Source organism: Diaphorina citri, unplaced genomic scaffold (assembly GCF_000475195.1).
Source record: "Diaphorina citri unplaced genomic scaffold, Diaci psyllid genome assembly version 1.1 scaffold739, whole genome shotgun sequence".
In the NCBI taxonomy this organism is placed as follows: domain Eukaryota; kingdom Metazoa; phylum Arthropoda; class Insecta; order Hemiptera; family Psyllidae; genus Diaphorina; species Diaphorina citri.
The window spans coordinates 45,667-59,392 of record NW_007378172.1 but is presented as its reverse complement, the minus strand read 5'-3'; the positions used below and the strand labels follow the sequence as shown (position 1 = coordinate 59,392).

The 13,726-nt window shown below is 38.6% G+C and overlaps 1 protein-coding gene across 1 annotated transcript in view; it reads right to left on the bottom strand.

Moving 5' to 3' along the window:
• The window catches only part of LOC103511677 (diacylglycerol kinase eta-like), a 53,126-nt gene extending 46,988 nt beyond the window's left edge, over window positions 1-6,138 (bottom strand). The window contains 3 exon segments of the mRNA XM_026825374.1: window positions 4,055-4,157; window positions 4,793-4,913; window positions 6,037-6,138. Of these exon segments, the coding sequence (XP_026681175.1) occupies window positions 4,055-4,157; window positions 4,793-4,849 (160 nt within the window). The 5' untranslated portion in view covers window positions 4,850-4,913; window positions 6,037-6,138.
• Between the last annotated feature and the right edge of the window lie 7,588 nt (window positions 6,139-13,726).

Genomic DNA, 13,726 nt, shown 5'->3' with positions numbered 1-13,726 from the left:
GCTTGTGTACTTTCAGCTTGCAAATCTCACAACTGAGTCCATGAGATGTAACACCTGAAAATAGAATAGAATAGAATAGAATAGAATGGAATATAATAGAATAGAATGGAATAGAATAGAATAGAATAGAATAGAATAATGTATTTCCCAATGGAGGACAGGGTAGACCACTTGCAATTGTTGATGGCTTTGAGAACACATCGCTTGTGTACTTTCAGCTTGCAAATCTCACAACTGAGTCCATGAGATGTAACACCTGAACTTATAGGTACGTGCCAACTATAAGTCCTAACTTATAGGTACGTGCCAACTATAAGTCCTAACTTATAGGTACGTGCCTACTATAAGTTTGCCAAACCAAACATGTCATTTAATTTTCGGCTATATTATTAGATTATTACCGTATGGTTAGGCCGACATGCAGTATGCACGGTAGCTTTACACCATAGACATCGCCAGTCTTGTAATCTCAGCACAGAACCACACGTACGTTCACACACGGCACATTTGGCCGATACGGGCAGGTTACCTTCCATCCATTGATGAGGCATGAGGAGGTTCTGAAAAACAGAGAAGAGAAAAAAAAAATATATGCGGGAGAGGGAGAGAGAGAGACATGCTCTACCATATGGGAAACTAATTAACCTAACTTTACCTCCCTGGCTCCCTCTCTCTCTCTCTCCTTCCTACCATTTCTCTACCTTCCGTCTTTCATACCTCCTCTCTCTTTCTCTCTCCCACTCACGTTCTCTTTTTAAGCGTAATCGAAAATTCCTCTTTCTTCCTTTCTTTATCTTTCTCTTCCTGGCTCTCCCTATTTTTCTCTTTTTCTCTAGGCGTAATAGCAAAATCACATCTCTCTCTCTCTCCCTCCCTCTCTCTCTCTCCCTCCCTCTCTCTCTCTCTCCCTCCCTCTCTCTCTCTCCTACTCTAAGTTTAATTACTCCTAGGGATGCTATGTTAGTAATGTACCTTACAGAAGTAAAGGACAGGAAAAAGAGCGAGAGAAGAAGGAGAGAGAGAAAGGAGAGAGAGAAATATAGAGAGAGGGAGGGAGAGAGAGAGAGAGGAGGGAGAGAGAGAGGGAGAGAGAAAGAGGGGGGGAGAGAAATAAAGAAAGAAAGAGAGAGGAAGATCTCAAATTCAGGATTTTCAATAAACGATATGCATAATTTGGGTAAGTAAACATATTTAAATAATGGAAGGTCAAAATACCATATCTCTAAAATATCAAATGAAAAATCCAATTCTGAACTGGAAAGTTGGAAACTGTGCAATGAAATCTTTCAAGGGTCAAAAATCCAATTCTGAAATGGGAGAAGGGAAAAACTTTTGCCCGAGTGAAATTTCTACAGGAAGTGCAGAGATAGGAAAACATTGAGAAACTCTCTCTCTCTCTCTCTCTCTCTCTCTCTCTCTCTCTCTCTCTGTCTTCCTCTTGTAAGAGAGATGGATTGAGAAAGGGAGAAAGAGAGAGTGGAAGGAAGGAGAGATTGAGTTGGAGATAAGGAAAAGAGAAATGAGAATGATTGATGGACGGGGGCATAATCTGAGTTTAAAGCCCGTCTCGTCTGTCTAGAGTCTGCGGGTTCGATTTCCGCCCGGGCCGGATTTTATCTCAAACAGATAAAGTTCGTTCGTTTGCCGATCCAAGAACGGAAAAGAGTGGATGGAAAATTTCCGCCCTGGCCGGGATTCAAACCCAGCACCTCTGGGTTGAGAGTCAGTGCTCTTGACCACTCGGCCACAGAGGTGGGCAGAGCATAGTTGTCCTAAGAACATTGTAAGTACGTATAATTTTCTTTTTTTTTTTATGACTTTCTTTTAAGTGGCAAGGTTCTCCTGGAAGAGCTCTTCCACCCAACATGTGTATTTCTCATGGCTCAGGGATATAATATACTTAACATACATTTACTTTCAAACATAATGAACATTTCGTGTTCTAACATCCTTCTAGCAGCACCCACCCCAACATTCTTTCAGACCCAAAACAATTAACCTATTTCCCACTCTCTCACTCCCCGCCACTCTCACACACATACACACACTCCTCTTCCCACTCTCTCACTCCCCTTCCCCCTCTCTCTCTCTCTCTCTCTTTCTCTCTCTCACACACACACACACACACACACACACACACACACACACCTCTTCCCACTCTCTCACTCCCCTTCCCTCTCTCTTTTTCCGTCCCTCCCTCCTTCTTTAATTCTCTCAATTTTTTTTTTCCACACCCCCTCTCTCCCTCATTTTCTAACTCGCTCACTCTTTCTACTATTCTCCTTCTTTCTTTCTCTCCCTCCCCATCTCTCTCTCTCCCTTTCTCTCTCCCTCTCTCTCTATCTCTTACTCTCCATCTCTCTTCCCTTTCTGTTTGTGTATGTGTGTCTGTCTCTCTCAAAATGCCACTTTTTACACCCACCTTGTTTCTCTGTCTCTCTCACGCTATCTCTGTCTCTTTTTTTTTTCTCTCTCTCTCTCTCTCTCTCTCTCTCTCTCTCTCTCTCTCTCTCTCTCTCTCTCTCTCTCTCTCTCTCCTTCTTCTTTTTCTTTTCCAACTCTTCCTCCGCCTTCTTTTCCTCCTTCTTCCTCTTCTTGTTCTTCTTCTTCTTTTTTTCGTCATCGTCATCGTCTTTTTCTTCCTCCTCCTCCTCCTCCTCCTCCCTCCCTCTCTTTCCTATATCTCTCTCTCTCTCTCTCTCTCTCTCTCTCTCTCTCACTCTCTCTCACTCTCTCTCACTCTCTCTCTCACTCTCTCTCTCCCACTCTCTCTCTCTACTTCTTGCTCTTTCCCTTTTAATATTATTTTTTTACAAGTCTCTGTCTCTCACGCGATAGGGCTTATGGGTTATGGGAGAGGTATAAAAAATGGCGCTGTGTGGCGACAAAGGGGGGCGATAGGGCTTATGGGTTATGGGAGAGGTATAAAAAATGGCGCTGTGTGGCGACAAAGGGGGGGGGGTCAAGAGAGAGAGAGAGAGAGAGAGAGAGAGAGAAAAGAAAGGGACATGGATAGATAGAATTTTTAGATAGATAGATGGAAAGATAGAGGGAAAGAGAGAAGAGGAAAAGAAGGTTGGAGAGAAGGAGAAAATAAGAGAGAGAGAGAGAGAGAGAGAGAGAGAGAAGGGCTTCCTGTTTCCCCTCATTTTCTATCTCTCAATATCTCACTTCTTTATCTCTCCCTCTTCCTCCCCCCCCCTCTTCCTCTTCCCAACCATAAAGTACCTAACATTTCCAACTTGGAATTTCATCGTTTTATGACATCACATCCGGTATTCTATTCTATTCTCCTTCTATCATATTCCATTATAATCTATTCTACATTTATCTATTTCCTCCTTACTGTTCTATGTATACCTACTTACTCTATGCTACTTTCTATTCTATTCTATTCTATTCTTTGGACGGAAGCATATAATGTCTCATCATGACCTTATTCTAAATGCCCTGAGTAACATTTAGAACTCTCTGGTGCCCTGTTCTGTATAATCAGGTCAGGGTTGAATAGAACTTTACAACTTTGCAGAATTTTGATGTTTACAACTTTTTTATAATGGACACTAGGTATTGTGCAATCTTAAAGGTTTTATTTTATTCCATAGTTTTATGACACACCTTTTCAAAGTGCTCTCTCCCTCTCTCTCTCCCTCTCTCTCTCTCTCTCTCTCTCTCTCTCTCTCTCTCTCTCTCTCTCTCTCTCTCTCTCTCTCTCTCCGTCCTACTATTTCTCTACCTTCCGCCTTTCATACCTCCTCTCTCTTTCTCTTACTCTCTTTCTCTCTCCCACTCACTTTCTCTTTTTTAAGCGTAATCGAAAATTCCTCTTTCTTCCTTTTTTTATCTTTCTCTTCCTCGCTCTCCCTATTTTTCTCTTTTTCTCTAGGCGTAATAGCAAAATCACATCTCTCTCTCTCTCCCTCTCTCTCTCCCTCTCTCTCTCTCTCTCTCTCTCTCTCTCTCTCTCTCTCTCTCTCTTTCAATAAAGATTTACGATGGGGAAACCCATTAGTTTGTTAAAATTAAAATAATAATAAAATAACTAAAAACTTACCAGACAGTGCTTCTCGGCAGACATTGCAATATGTAGGTCTGGCATGAGATGCCTGCTGCCAGCTATGTTTCCCCCGAAGTAAATCGTGAGGGTCCAATCCCGGCTGAGAACAGATCACAAAAAAATCATGGTTAAAATATTAAATAAATAAATGGACTGTAATTTAAAATAGATAGGTATCTAAATAATAAAACAACAGCTAGGTAAATAATAGACTAAACTTGGCATTTTTCTTGTGAGGAATTTTGAAAGTTTGATATTTTTTTTCATCATACCTACTTTTTTCCCAGTTTGTCCAATAGATTGATGGATCAGTATTTTTCAGTTCAATTTATTTTGGGATCTAGAAGTTATAAAACAAAAATTCCCTAATTCCTCAGTATCTAAATAATAAAACAACAGCTAAATAATAGACTAAACTTGGCTTTTTTCTTGTGAGGAATTTTGAAAGTTTGATATTTTTTTCATCATACCTACTTTTTTCCCAGTTTGTCCAATAGATTGATGGATCAGTATTTTTCAGATCAATTTATTTTGGGCTCTAGAAGTTATAAAACAAAAATTCCCTAATTCCTCATTTTTCTGCTCTTTGAAACCTCATCTACATAAGTACTATTTTGATAAAATTTGGCAAACATGTTAAACTAATAAAGAATATTGGCTCATTATTAGACTGTGGACTTTATTGAGCCCCAAGTAGGTAAATTCCACAGTTCACTTAGTAAGAAATAATTTTACCTTGCTATACAATTCTCTTGTTGCTGTGACTTTCAACGCTGCAATCCAATCTTCCATTTCCAAAAGTATAGTGGGAACACTTGATGCAGGTCATATCTTACTCGACACATCTCCTCGATAACTGAAATCAAAACAAACAACAATTTATTTATTAAAAGGTCTAGAAGGAAAAAAAAAAATAAAATTTTAGTGTTTTTCAATAGTTTAATCTTAAATTCTTTGTGGTAAAGCACAGTTTTTTTCACAACTTTAGTGGATATCACAACATTATTAAAGTTCCTCCTTTGCAATTGATTTCCATATTTCAATATTCTTTTTACACTGGTAATGCCACCACTGGTTGCTACTCAATTGAAGTAGCTACTCAATTATCTTTACAAGGCTAAGACACCCCAAACTCCAAGCACAGAGCTAAAAAAACCTTGGCCCTACCAGGAATCAAACCCAGGCCTCCTGTGTTGATACCCACTTGGCCACAGAGGTTGATTTTTTCAATAGTTTAATACCTACCTATTTAAGTAAATTAACAACAGACACTCAAAACAATAACTTTATAGAGGAAGCTTTAAGGGACTTTGAAAAAAAGGGCTTCTTGAAGAACTCTAGCAAATAGGGATCCTTACAAACACTTGGGCATTAGTACATTAATTCCAAAAACGTTTAATACCTACCTATTTAAGTAAATTAACAACAGACACTCAATAACTTTATAGAGGAAGCTTTAAGGGACTTTGAAAAAAAAGGGCTTCTTGAAGAACTCTAGCAAATAGGGATCCTTACAAACACTTGGGCATTAGCACATTAATTCCAAAAACACCTTTTTCAAAGGAAACTAGTGAAACTAGCAGAATTATTAGGATTTGAAGAATTCACTCAAACTTATTTTGAAGTTGTAGCATAAAAATCATAGAATTGGATAGAATAAGAAAATAAGTTGAAAAAGGGTTTGGCAAAATGTATCAAGGGTTTTTCAAACTGAACATTTCAGTTCCAAAAAAACCTTTTTCAAAGGAAACTAGTGAAACTACCAGAATTATTAGGATTTGAAGAATTCATACTCAAACTTATTTTGAAGTTGTAGCATAAAAATCATAGAATTGAATAGAATAAGAAAATAAGTTGAAAAAGGGTTTGGCAAAATGTATCAAGGGTTTTTCAAACTGAACATTTCAGTTTTCAGTACCTACAATTTGAGGGCTCAAAATAAAGGAGAAAAGCCTTTGGGCAGTGACATAAGTACTTACGAAAGACATTACAACCGGTAAAACAACTTTAACGGTTACTGATAATAAAAATAACTGCTAATCAGCAATGATAACAGTAGTAAAAAAATAGGTAGGTACTTTTTGATAGCAGTAAAAAAGTAAAAATTGAAATCCTAACCTCAAAAAAAATGATAAACAAAAATGGGGCACCATATGGGAAACTAATTAACCTAACTTTACCTCCCTGGCTCCCTCTCTCTCTCTCTCTCTCTCTCTCTCTCTCTCCTTCCTACCATTTCTCTACATTCCGCCTTTCATACCTCCTCTCTCTTTCTCTAACTCTCTTTCTCTCTCCCACTCACGTTCTCTTTTTTAAGCGTAATCGAAAATTCCTCTTTCTTCCTTTCTTTATCTTTCTCTTCCTCGCTCTCCCTATTTTTCTCTTTTTCTCTAGGCGTAATTGCAAAATCACATCTCTCTCTCTCCCTCCCTCCCTCTCTCTCTCTCTCCTACTCTAAGTTTAATTACTCCTAGGGATGCTATGTTAGTCATGTACCTTACAGAAGTAAAGGACAGGAAAAAGAGCGAGGGAAGAAGAAGAGAGAGCGAGGGAGAGAGAGAGGGGGAGAGAGAGAGGGAGAGAGAGATATAAAAAGAGAGAGAGGGAGGGAGAGAGAGAGAAAGGAGAGAGAGATATAAAGAGAGAGAGAGGAAGAGAGAGAGAGAGAGAGGGGGGGAGAGAAAGAAAGAGAGAGGAAGATCTCAAATTCAGGATTTTCAATAAACGATATGCATTTGGGTAAGTAAACATATTTAAGGGAGAGAAAGGAGAGAGAGATATGAAGAGAGAGAGAGAGAGAGGGGGGGGGAGAAAAATAAAGAAAGAAAGAAAGAAAGAGAGAGGAAGATCTCAAATTCAGGATTTTCAATAAACGATATGCATTTGGGTAAGTAAACATATTTAAATAATGGAAGGTCAAAATCCCATATCTCTAAAATATCAAATGAAAAATACAATTCTGAACTGGAAAGTTGGAAACTGTGCAATGATATCTTTCAAGGGTCAAAAATCCAATTCTGAAATGGAAACTGTGAAAGTGGTATCCTCTTTCAAAGGTCGAAAATCCAATTTGAATTTGCCATACACAAAAAAGTTCATACAGTGATGACGTCACATGTATCAAAGTTGAAAACGTTTTTTGTGTTTGTTTTATGTTGAAAATGATTTTCTCATCCCTACTGTGACGTCAATGTTTGTCTGTGTGGTGTTTCTTTTTAGTTTTATTTTTATTTTATTTTTTTATTCAGTTTGGCCTTTTTTTTTCAGATCGATTTTATTTCGGTATCCAAAGGTCACAGAAGAAAGGAAAAAAAAAAATAACAACGAAGAAAAAAAAAAGTTATACGGTTCCCGCTTAAATACAGCTGGATAAATTTTATGTCTTGACTGGGACTCGAACCATCAACTTCCAGATCCAAAGTCCGCGGTTAACCGCCAACCTCCACTGAGGTTGATCTACGTGTGTTTTCTCTCCCTTTCTCTCTTCTTTCCTCTCTATCTTTCTCCCTTTAGATCAGCCATTCTTAACCTATGGTCCGTGGACCACTAGTGGTCCGCGAGAAGGTTTCAGGTGGTTGGTTCCGCGAGAGGAGTAAGGAAAAAGTCATCGTGTCTCTATTTTATATAACATACCCCTAAGAAAGAAAAAAAAATCTTTCCTCTTTTCATACAACGTGCTACTCCTAACTCCGCTCTTATCAACGATTGCATTTGTGACCTTGAAATTGAAAATTGAAGCAATGATACAGTAACTTGGCGTGTGTGGTTCGCGAGATTTTTGGTTTATCAATAGTGGTCCGCCAATTCTAAAAGGTTAAGAACCCCTGCTTTAGATCTTTCATTCTCTCCCTTTTTCTACTTTTTTACATCTCTTTCTCCCTCTTTATATCTTTATCTCCCTCATTTCCTTTTTGTTTACCTCCACCCCCCCCCTCCAACTCCAGCACTGAAAATTTCAAACTAAACAATAGCTTGCTCGCTCTCTCTCTCTCTCTCTCTCTCTCTCTCTCTCTCTTATGTATGACGTCATAGAACTCACAGGAAGTAAAAGTGAGAGGGAGGGAGAGAGAGAGAAGGGAAAAACTTTTGCCCGAGTGAAATTTCTACAGGAAGTGCAGAGATAGGAAAACATTGAGAAACTCTCTCTCTCTCTCTCTCAATCTTCCTCTTGTAAGAGAGATGGATTGAGAAAGGGAGAAAGAGAGAGTGGAAGGAGAGAGATTTGGAGATAAGGAAAAGAGAAATGAGAATGATTGATGGACGGGGGCATAATCTGAGTTTAAAGCCCAAATCGGCAACTTTTAAGTTCAAAAGGAAAAGTTTTAGAAGGGTATAAAATGCAAAAGAAGGCGATTTTGTGAGTCAATTTCTTTTATTTATGTATCGTTTTTATTCTTGTTCAATATATATTGTTGAAAATAAAGTACCTGTTGAAAATACTTAAAAAATAAAAAAAAATGCCAAAACTCTCAAATGAAATAAAATTAGTAGAGGTGTGAAATCTCCCAATAAAATAAAATTATTGGCGATGTCGAAACTAGGTAGGTAGTTAGGTACCAAATGAAATAAAATTAGTGGAGATGACAAAACTCCCAATCTTATAAAATTTTATTATTAGTGGAGATGCCAAAATTCCAAAGCAAACTTGACCCAAATAAGGTTATGATGGAGTCCCTCTATCTCTCTCTCTCTTCCCCTCCCTCCCTCTACTAATCTTCCATTTTCGTCTTAACGCTCCATTAAACTGTATTGTATTTCACACCCATGTTCTCTCCTTCTCTCTCTATCCCCCTTTCTCTCTCTCTCTCTCTCTCTCCCTCTCTCTCTCTTGTTTTTCCTATCTCTTTCTTTCTTGGGTGTTCTCATTTATCTTCTAGCAATAGGTGTTTTGAAGAAATATTGAAAACTCGAAATACGAACGATTACCTACCTACCTTGTACTTTTTTCTCTCTGTCTCTGTCGCTCTCTCTCTCTCTCTCTCTCCCCCTCCCTCCCACTGTCTCTGTCCCTCTTTATTTTTTCTCTCTCACTCCTTCTGGCTTTCTCTTTCTGTTTCTCTCACTCTACTCAATATATCACCATATTTTATTACAAGATCTGATCCTCTCTCTCTCTCACTCACTTCCCTTCTCTTTCTCCCTCCGCCCTCCCTTTATCCCTCTCAGTATCACTCTCTCACTCCCACTCTTGTTATTTTCTCTTCCTTTCTCTTCTTTCTGTGCTCTTTTATCAAAGAGAAAGAGAGAAACAGGATGAAAAGGAGAGAGAGAGGAGAGGAGAAAGAAGGAGGTAAAGAGAGAAAGAGAGAGAGAGAGAGAGTCTCTTAAACATGAACAATTGATTTTCAACACTCAAGTTTCTTGTTTCTCCGAAGTTTTTCTCAAGATTTTTGTTTTTATTTTATTTTCACATCATCAGTCATTCCTCTCTCTCTCTCTCTTTCCTCTCTCTCTTTCCTCTCTTTCCTCAAATCGGCAACTTTTAAGTTCAAAAGGAAAAGTTTTAGAAGGGTATAAAATGCAAAAGAAGGCGATTTTGTGAGTCAATTTCTTTTATATTACGAATCGTTTTTATTCTTGTTCAATATTGTTGAAAATAAAGTAGGTACACCTACCTGTTGAAAATACCTACCTACTTAAAAAAAAAAGAAAAAAATGCCAAAACTCTCAATGAAATAAAATTAGTAGAGGTGTGAAATCTCCCAATAAAATAAAATTATTGGCGATGTCGAAACTTAGGTACCAAGTGAAATAAAATTAGTGGAGATGACAAAACCCCCAATCTTATAAAATTTTATTACTAAATGGAGATGCCAAAATTCCAAAGCAAACTTGACCCAAATAAGGTTATGATGGAGTCTCTCTCTCTCTCTTCCTCTACTAATCTTCCATTTTCGTCTTACGCTCCATTAAACTGTATTGTATTTCACACCCATGTTCTCTCCTTCTCTCTCTATCCCCCTTTCTCTCTCTCTCTCTGTCTCTCCCTCTCTCTCTTTCTTTCTTGGGTGTTCTCATTTATCTTACAGCAATAGGTTTTTTGAAGAAATATTGAAAACACGAAATACGAACGATTACCTACCTACCTAGCTCTTGTACTTTTTCTCTCTTTCTCTGTCGCTCTCTCTCTCCCTCCCTCCGTCCCTCCCTCTGTCTCTGTCCCTCTTTATTTTCTCTCTCTCACTCCTTCTAGCTCTCTCTTTCTGTTTCTCTCACTCTACTCAATATATCACGTATTATTATTATTATTAATCCGATTGGATTAACGTTGGTGGTTTTGGATTAATTTCGGTGGTTAGTCCAATATTGGACTTCAATCCTGAATGGTGGTTGCGTACATTACAGCTTTATGGCGTTTTCTTTTTTTTTCAAATATGGTTTGGTAGATGGGGGAACCTGTAACAAAGTTTAATAGAGGGAACCTGTAACAGCTTTACTGATTTTTTATGGTCCCGAAATCGAAGAGAGAGGTAGGAAAAAATATTAGAAGAAAGCCAACCGTTCCGAGAACGAATCTTATCTGTTTAGGAGAAAATTCCCATCGGGGGAGAATCGAACCGGAGATCCATATCGCTTACAAAGCGTGTTACCCTCCAAACTAAGCTGGCCTAGGAGGATTTTTTTTTTTTTTCCATTTCTTCAGATTGGGCCATTGGGCTCTCCTTATTATAGTTCTGTCTCTTGGGACTAGAGAGGTAAAACCTGGACTTTTTCTCTTGTTACATAGGTATATACATAGACGTATATATAAGTACTAGGTACATATTTTTTTCCTTCATCGTAGGTATTTCTATAACATGAAGCATTTTCTTCTTTTCACAAAAGTTTCCAAGTCAATATTTGACATACAGGGACGGGCCGTCTCTTGGGACTAGAGAGGTAAAACCTGGCTCTCCTTAGTTCTGTCTCTTGGGACTAGAGAGGTAAAACCTGGCTCTGCTTAGTTCTGTCTCTTGGGACTAGAGAGGTAAAACCTGGCTCTCCTTAGTTCTGTCTCTTGGGACTAGAGAGGTAAAACCTGGCTCTCCTTAGTTCTGTCTCTTGGGACTAGAGAGGTAAAACCTGGCTCTCCTTAGTTCTGTCTCTTGGGACTTGCTTCAAAACTATCAAAAGTAGGTACCTTGATTTTTTTTATGACTGTTTCACCGCCGTTTTTTTCGTAGCAATGAAGCAAATGCTACATTAGACTCGTGTGGTCTGTGTCGTAGCATGTCCATCCCATAGTATGTCCCTCATTGGACATAAGTATTCGTTTTTTTATAGGCCATCAGGATAAAATCCGCCCCGGGCGAGAATCGAACCCGCGGCCTAGCGCTTACAAGGCAGACGCGCCACCAACCAAAAGCTAACTAGGCTGGCTAAAAAAATTGTTTCCTGATAACACTGCGGCTAATACTTTAATACTCAACTTGGTTGAAGGTTGAAGAGGTTTGACAGAGGGGTCGAAATCTGTCCAAAAGCGGTCAAAATACCGCCAAGCGCAGCAACCATCTCAACCAAATATTTTGTGTTGCATCCTTGTCACATTAGATCGATAGAACCTACGATAATTATCAGTTGTAGGTACCCACCTACCTAGGTAGGTGAACAGGTACTAGGTAGGTGAACAGGTATTGTTTTAACATTCCTGATGTTAATCATAATTATGTTAGTAAAACATAGATTCTTTCAGGGAAAGTAGGGGAAATGCTGTTACAGTAACAGTCTTTTTTGTTTCATGGTCTTATCGTCCCGAAATCGAAGAGAGAAGGAAGACAGGATAGGAGAAAGCCAGCCGTTCCGAGAACGAACATTATCCCATCAGTGCCCTAAATCACCAAAGTATGGAAAAGTATTTACAATTCCATATTTTGACATGATTCGTCCAAATTCAAAATTCTGCTTTTCCATTGGCTATTACACTTGTAAGATACTTTTCCATACTTTGGTGATTTAGGACACAGGATAAAATCCGCCCCGGGCGGGAATCAAACCCGCGGCCTAGCGCTTATAAGGCAGACGCACTACCAACTAAGCTAACTAGGCTGGCAATACTCAACTTGTCCCATTCCTTTAATACCCCCTCTGTCCCAAATCAAAATTAACTGTCCATGTTTAGCTGGAATTTTGTATCAATAGGTATTATCGATGTAGTTAGGTATAATTATGTAGAATGTAGATACAGGGTCGTCCCATACGGCCGTTGGTCTTGTTGTTGTTGGTGTTGTTGTAGCGGCATGCAGCTGTGGCCGAATGGTGATGATCTCTAGTTTCTAACCTTTAAAAGCAGAGATAACACTTGGAAGAACTATCAGCTTGCTAGGCTGCTTAGGGTTAGCTGTTCTCCTCCCTGTTTATAGTCCCACAGCTAGACACTAGTCTACTCTCTGTTTAGTGTCCACTAGCCAGACAGATAGTTTAGTGTCGGGACTCGGCTAAACTGTGAACCACCCTGAATGAATAGGTACATAATATATGGTGTAATATGTAGATAGTATCTTGTATAGTGGAGTGGACAGCTTTCGATACAAATTCAATTTATACAGGGTGCTCTCCAAATATAAACACCCTCAGTAAAAGAGGTCTATGTCAGGGATTTTCAACTTCCATGTGTATGCGGGCCACATGCTACATGGGCATGTCATTCGCGGGCCACACACACAGGGGAGCAGGCCCGTATCCAGGATTTCATCGAGAAAATGGGTGGGGGGGGGTGGATGCTCCATTTTCGGAGTCCACCCTATAGTAACAGGCAGTGTTGTGGTTCTTGTGTCAATAAGTCAAGATCAACATGAAAACTGAAAATGCCAATGGTGAAGTGGAGTTAGAAGAGTATGGACAAACAAGACGAGAAAAAACTTAAAGAGAGAGAGAGAGAGAGAGAGAGAGGGAATGTGTGTGAAAGAAAATACCCTTGGTTAGAAAGAGAGAGAGAAAGTGACAGAGAGATAGAGACATAGAGAGAAGGAGAGAGAGAGTGAGGGAGGAAAAGAGAGGGAGATGTGTGTGAAAGAAAAATAATTGGATGAATAAATAAGGAATATAATAAAATTTTCTCTTCCTAACCGCTTAATGAGAACAGGAAATATTGCCACCGATCATATGAACATTGATTTTTTCTTCGACACATATGATAAAATTAAGACAAAATATTACCTATTTCATGGCCTAATACTGTAATTTTTTCTTTTATTGTCCAAATCTAATAGAGTCAAGATAGATAAGGCAGTGTTGTGGTTCTTGTGTCAATAAGTCAAGATAGATAAGGCAGTGTTGTGGTTCTTGTGTCAATAAGTCAAGATAGATAAGGCAGTGTTGTGGTTCTTGTGTCAATAAGTCAAGATAGATAAGGCAGTGTTGTGGTTCTTGTGTCAATAAGTCAAGATAGATAAGGCAGTGTTGTGGTTCTTGTGTCAATAAGTCAAGATAGATATGAAAACACTACACGTAATAAAGAGCTATTCAAATTAAACAAAAGCAAATCAAATATAATAAAATTTTCTCTTCCTAACCGCTTAATGAGAACAGGAAATATTGCCACCGATCATATGAACATTGATTTTTTCTTCGACACCTATGATAAAATTAAGACAAAATATTACCTATTTCATGGCCTAATACTGTAATTTTTTTTTCTTTTATTGTCCAAATCTTATACTGTATGTATAATCTTTATTTTCTTACCTCTTT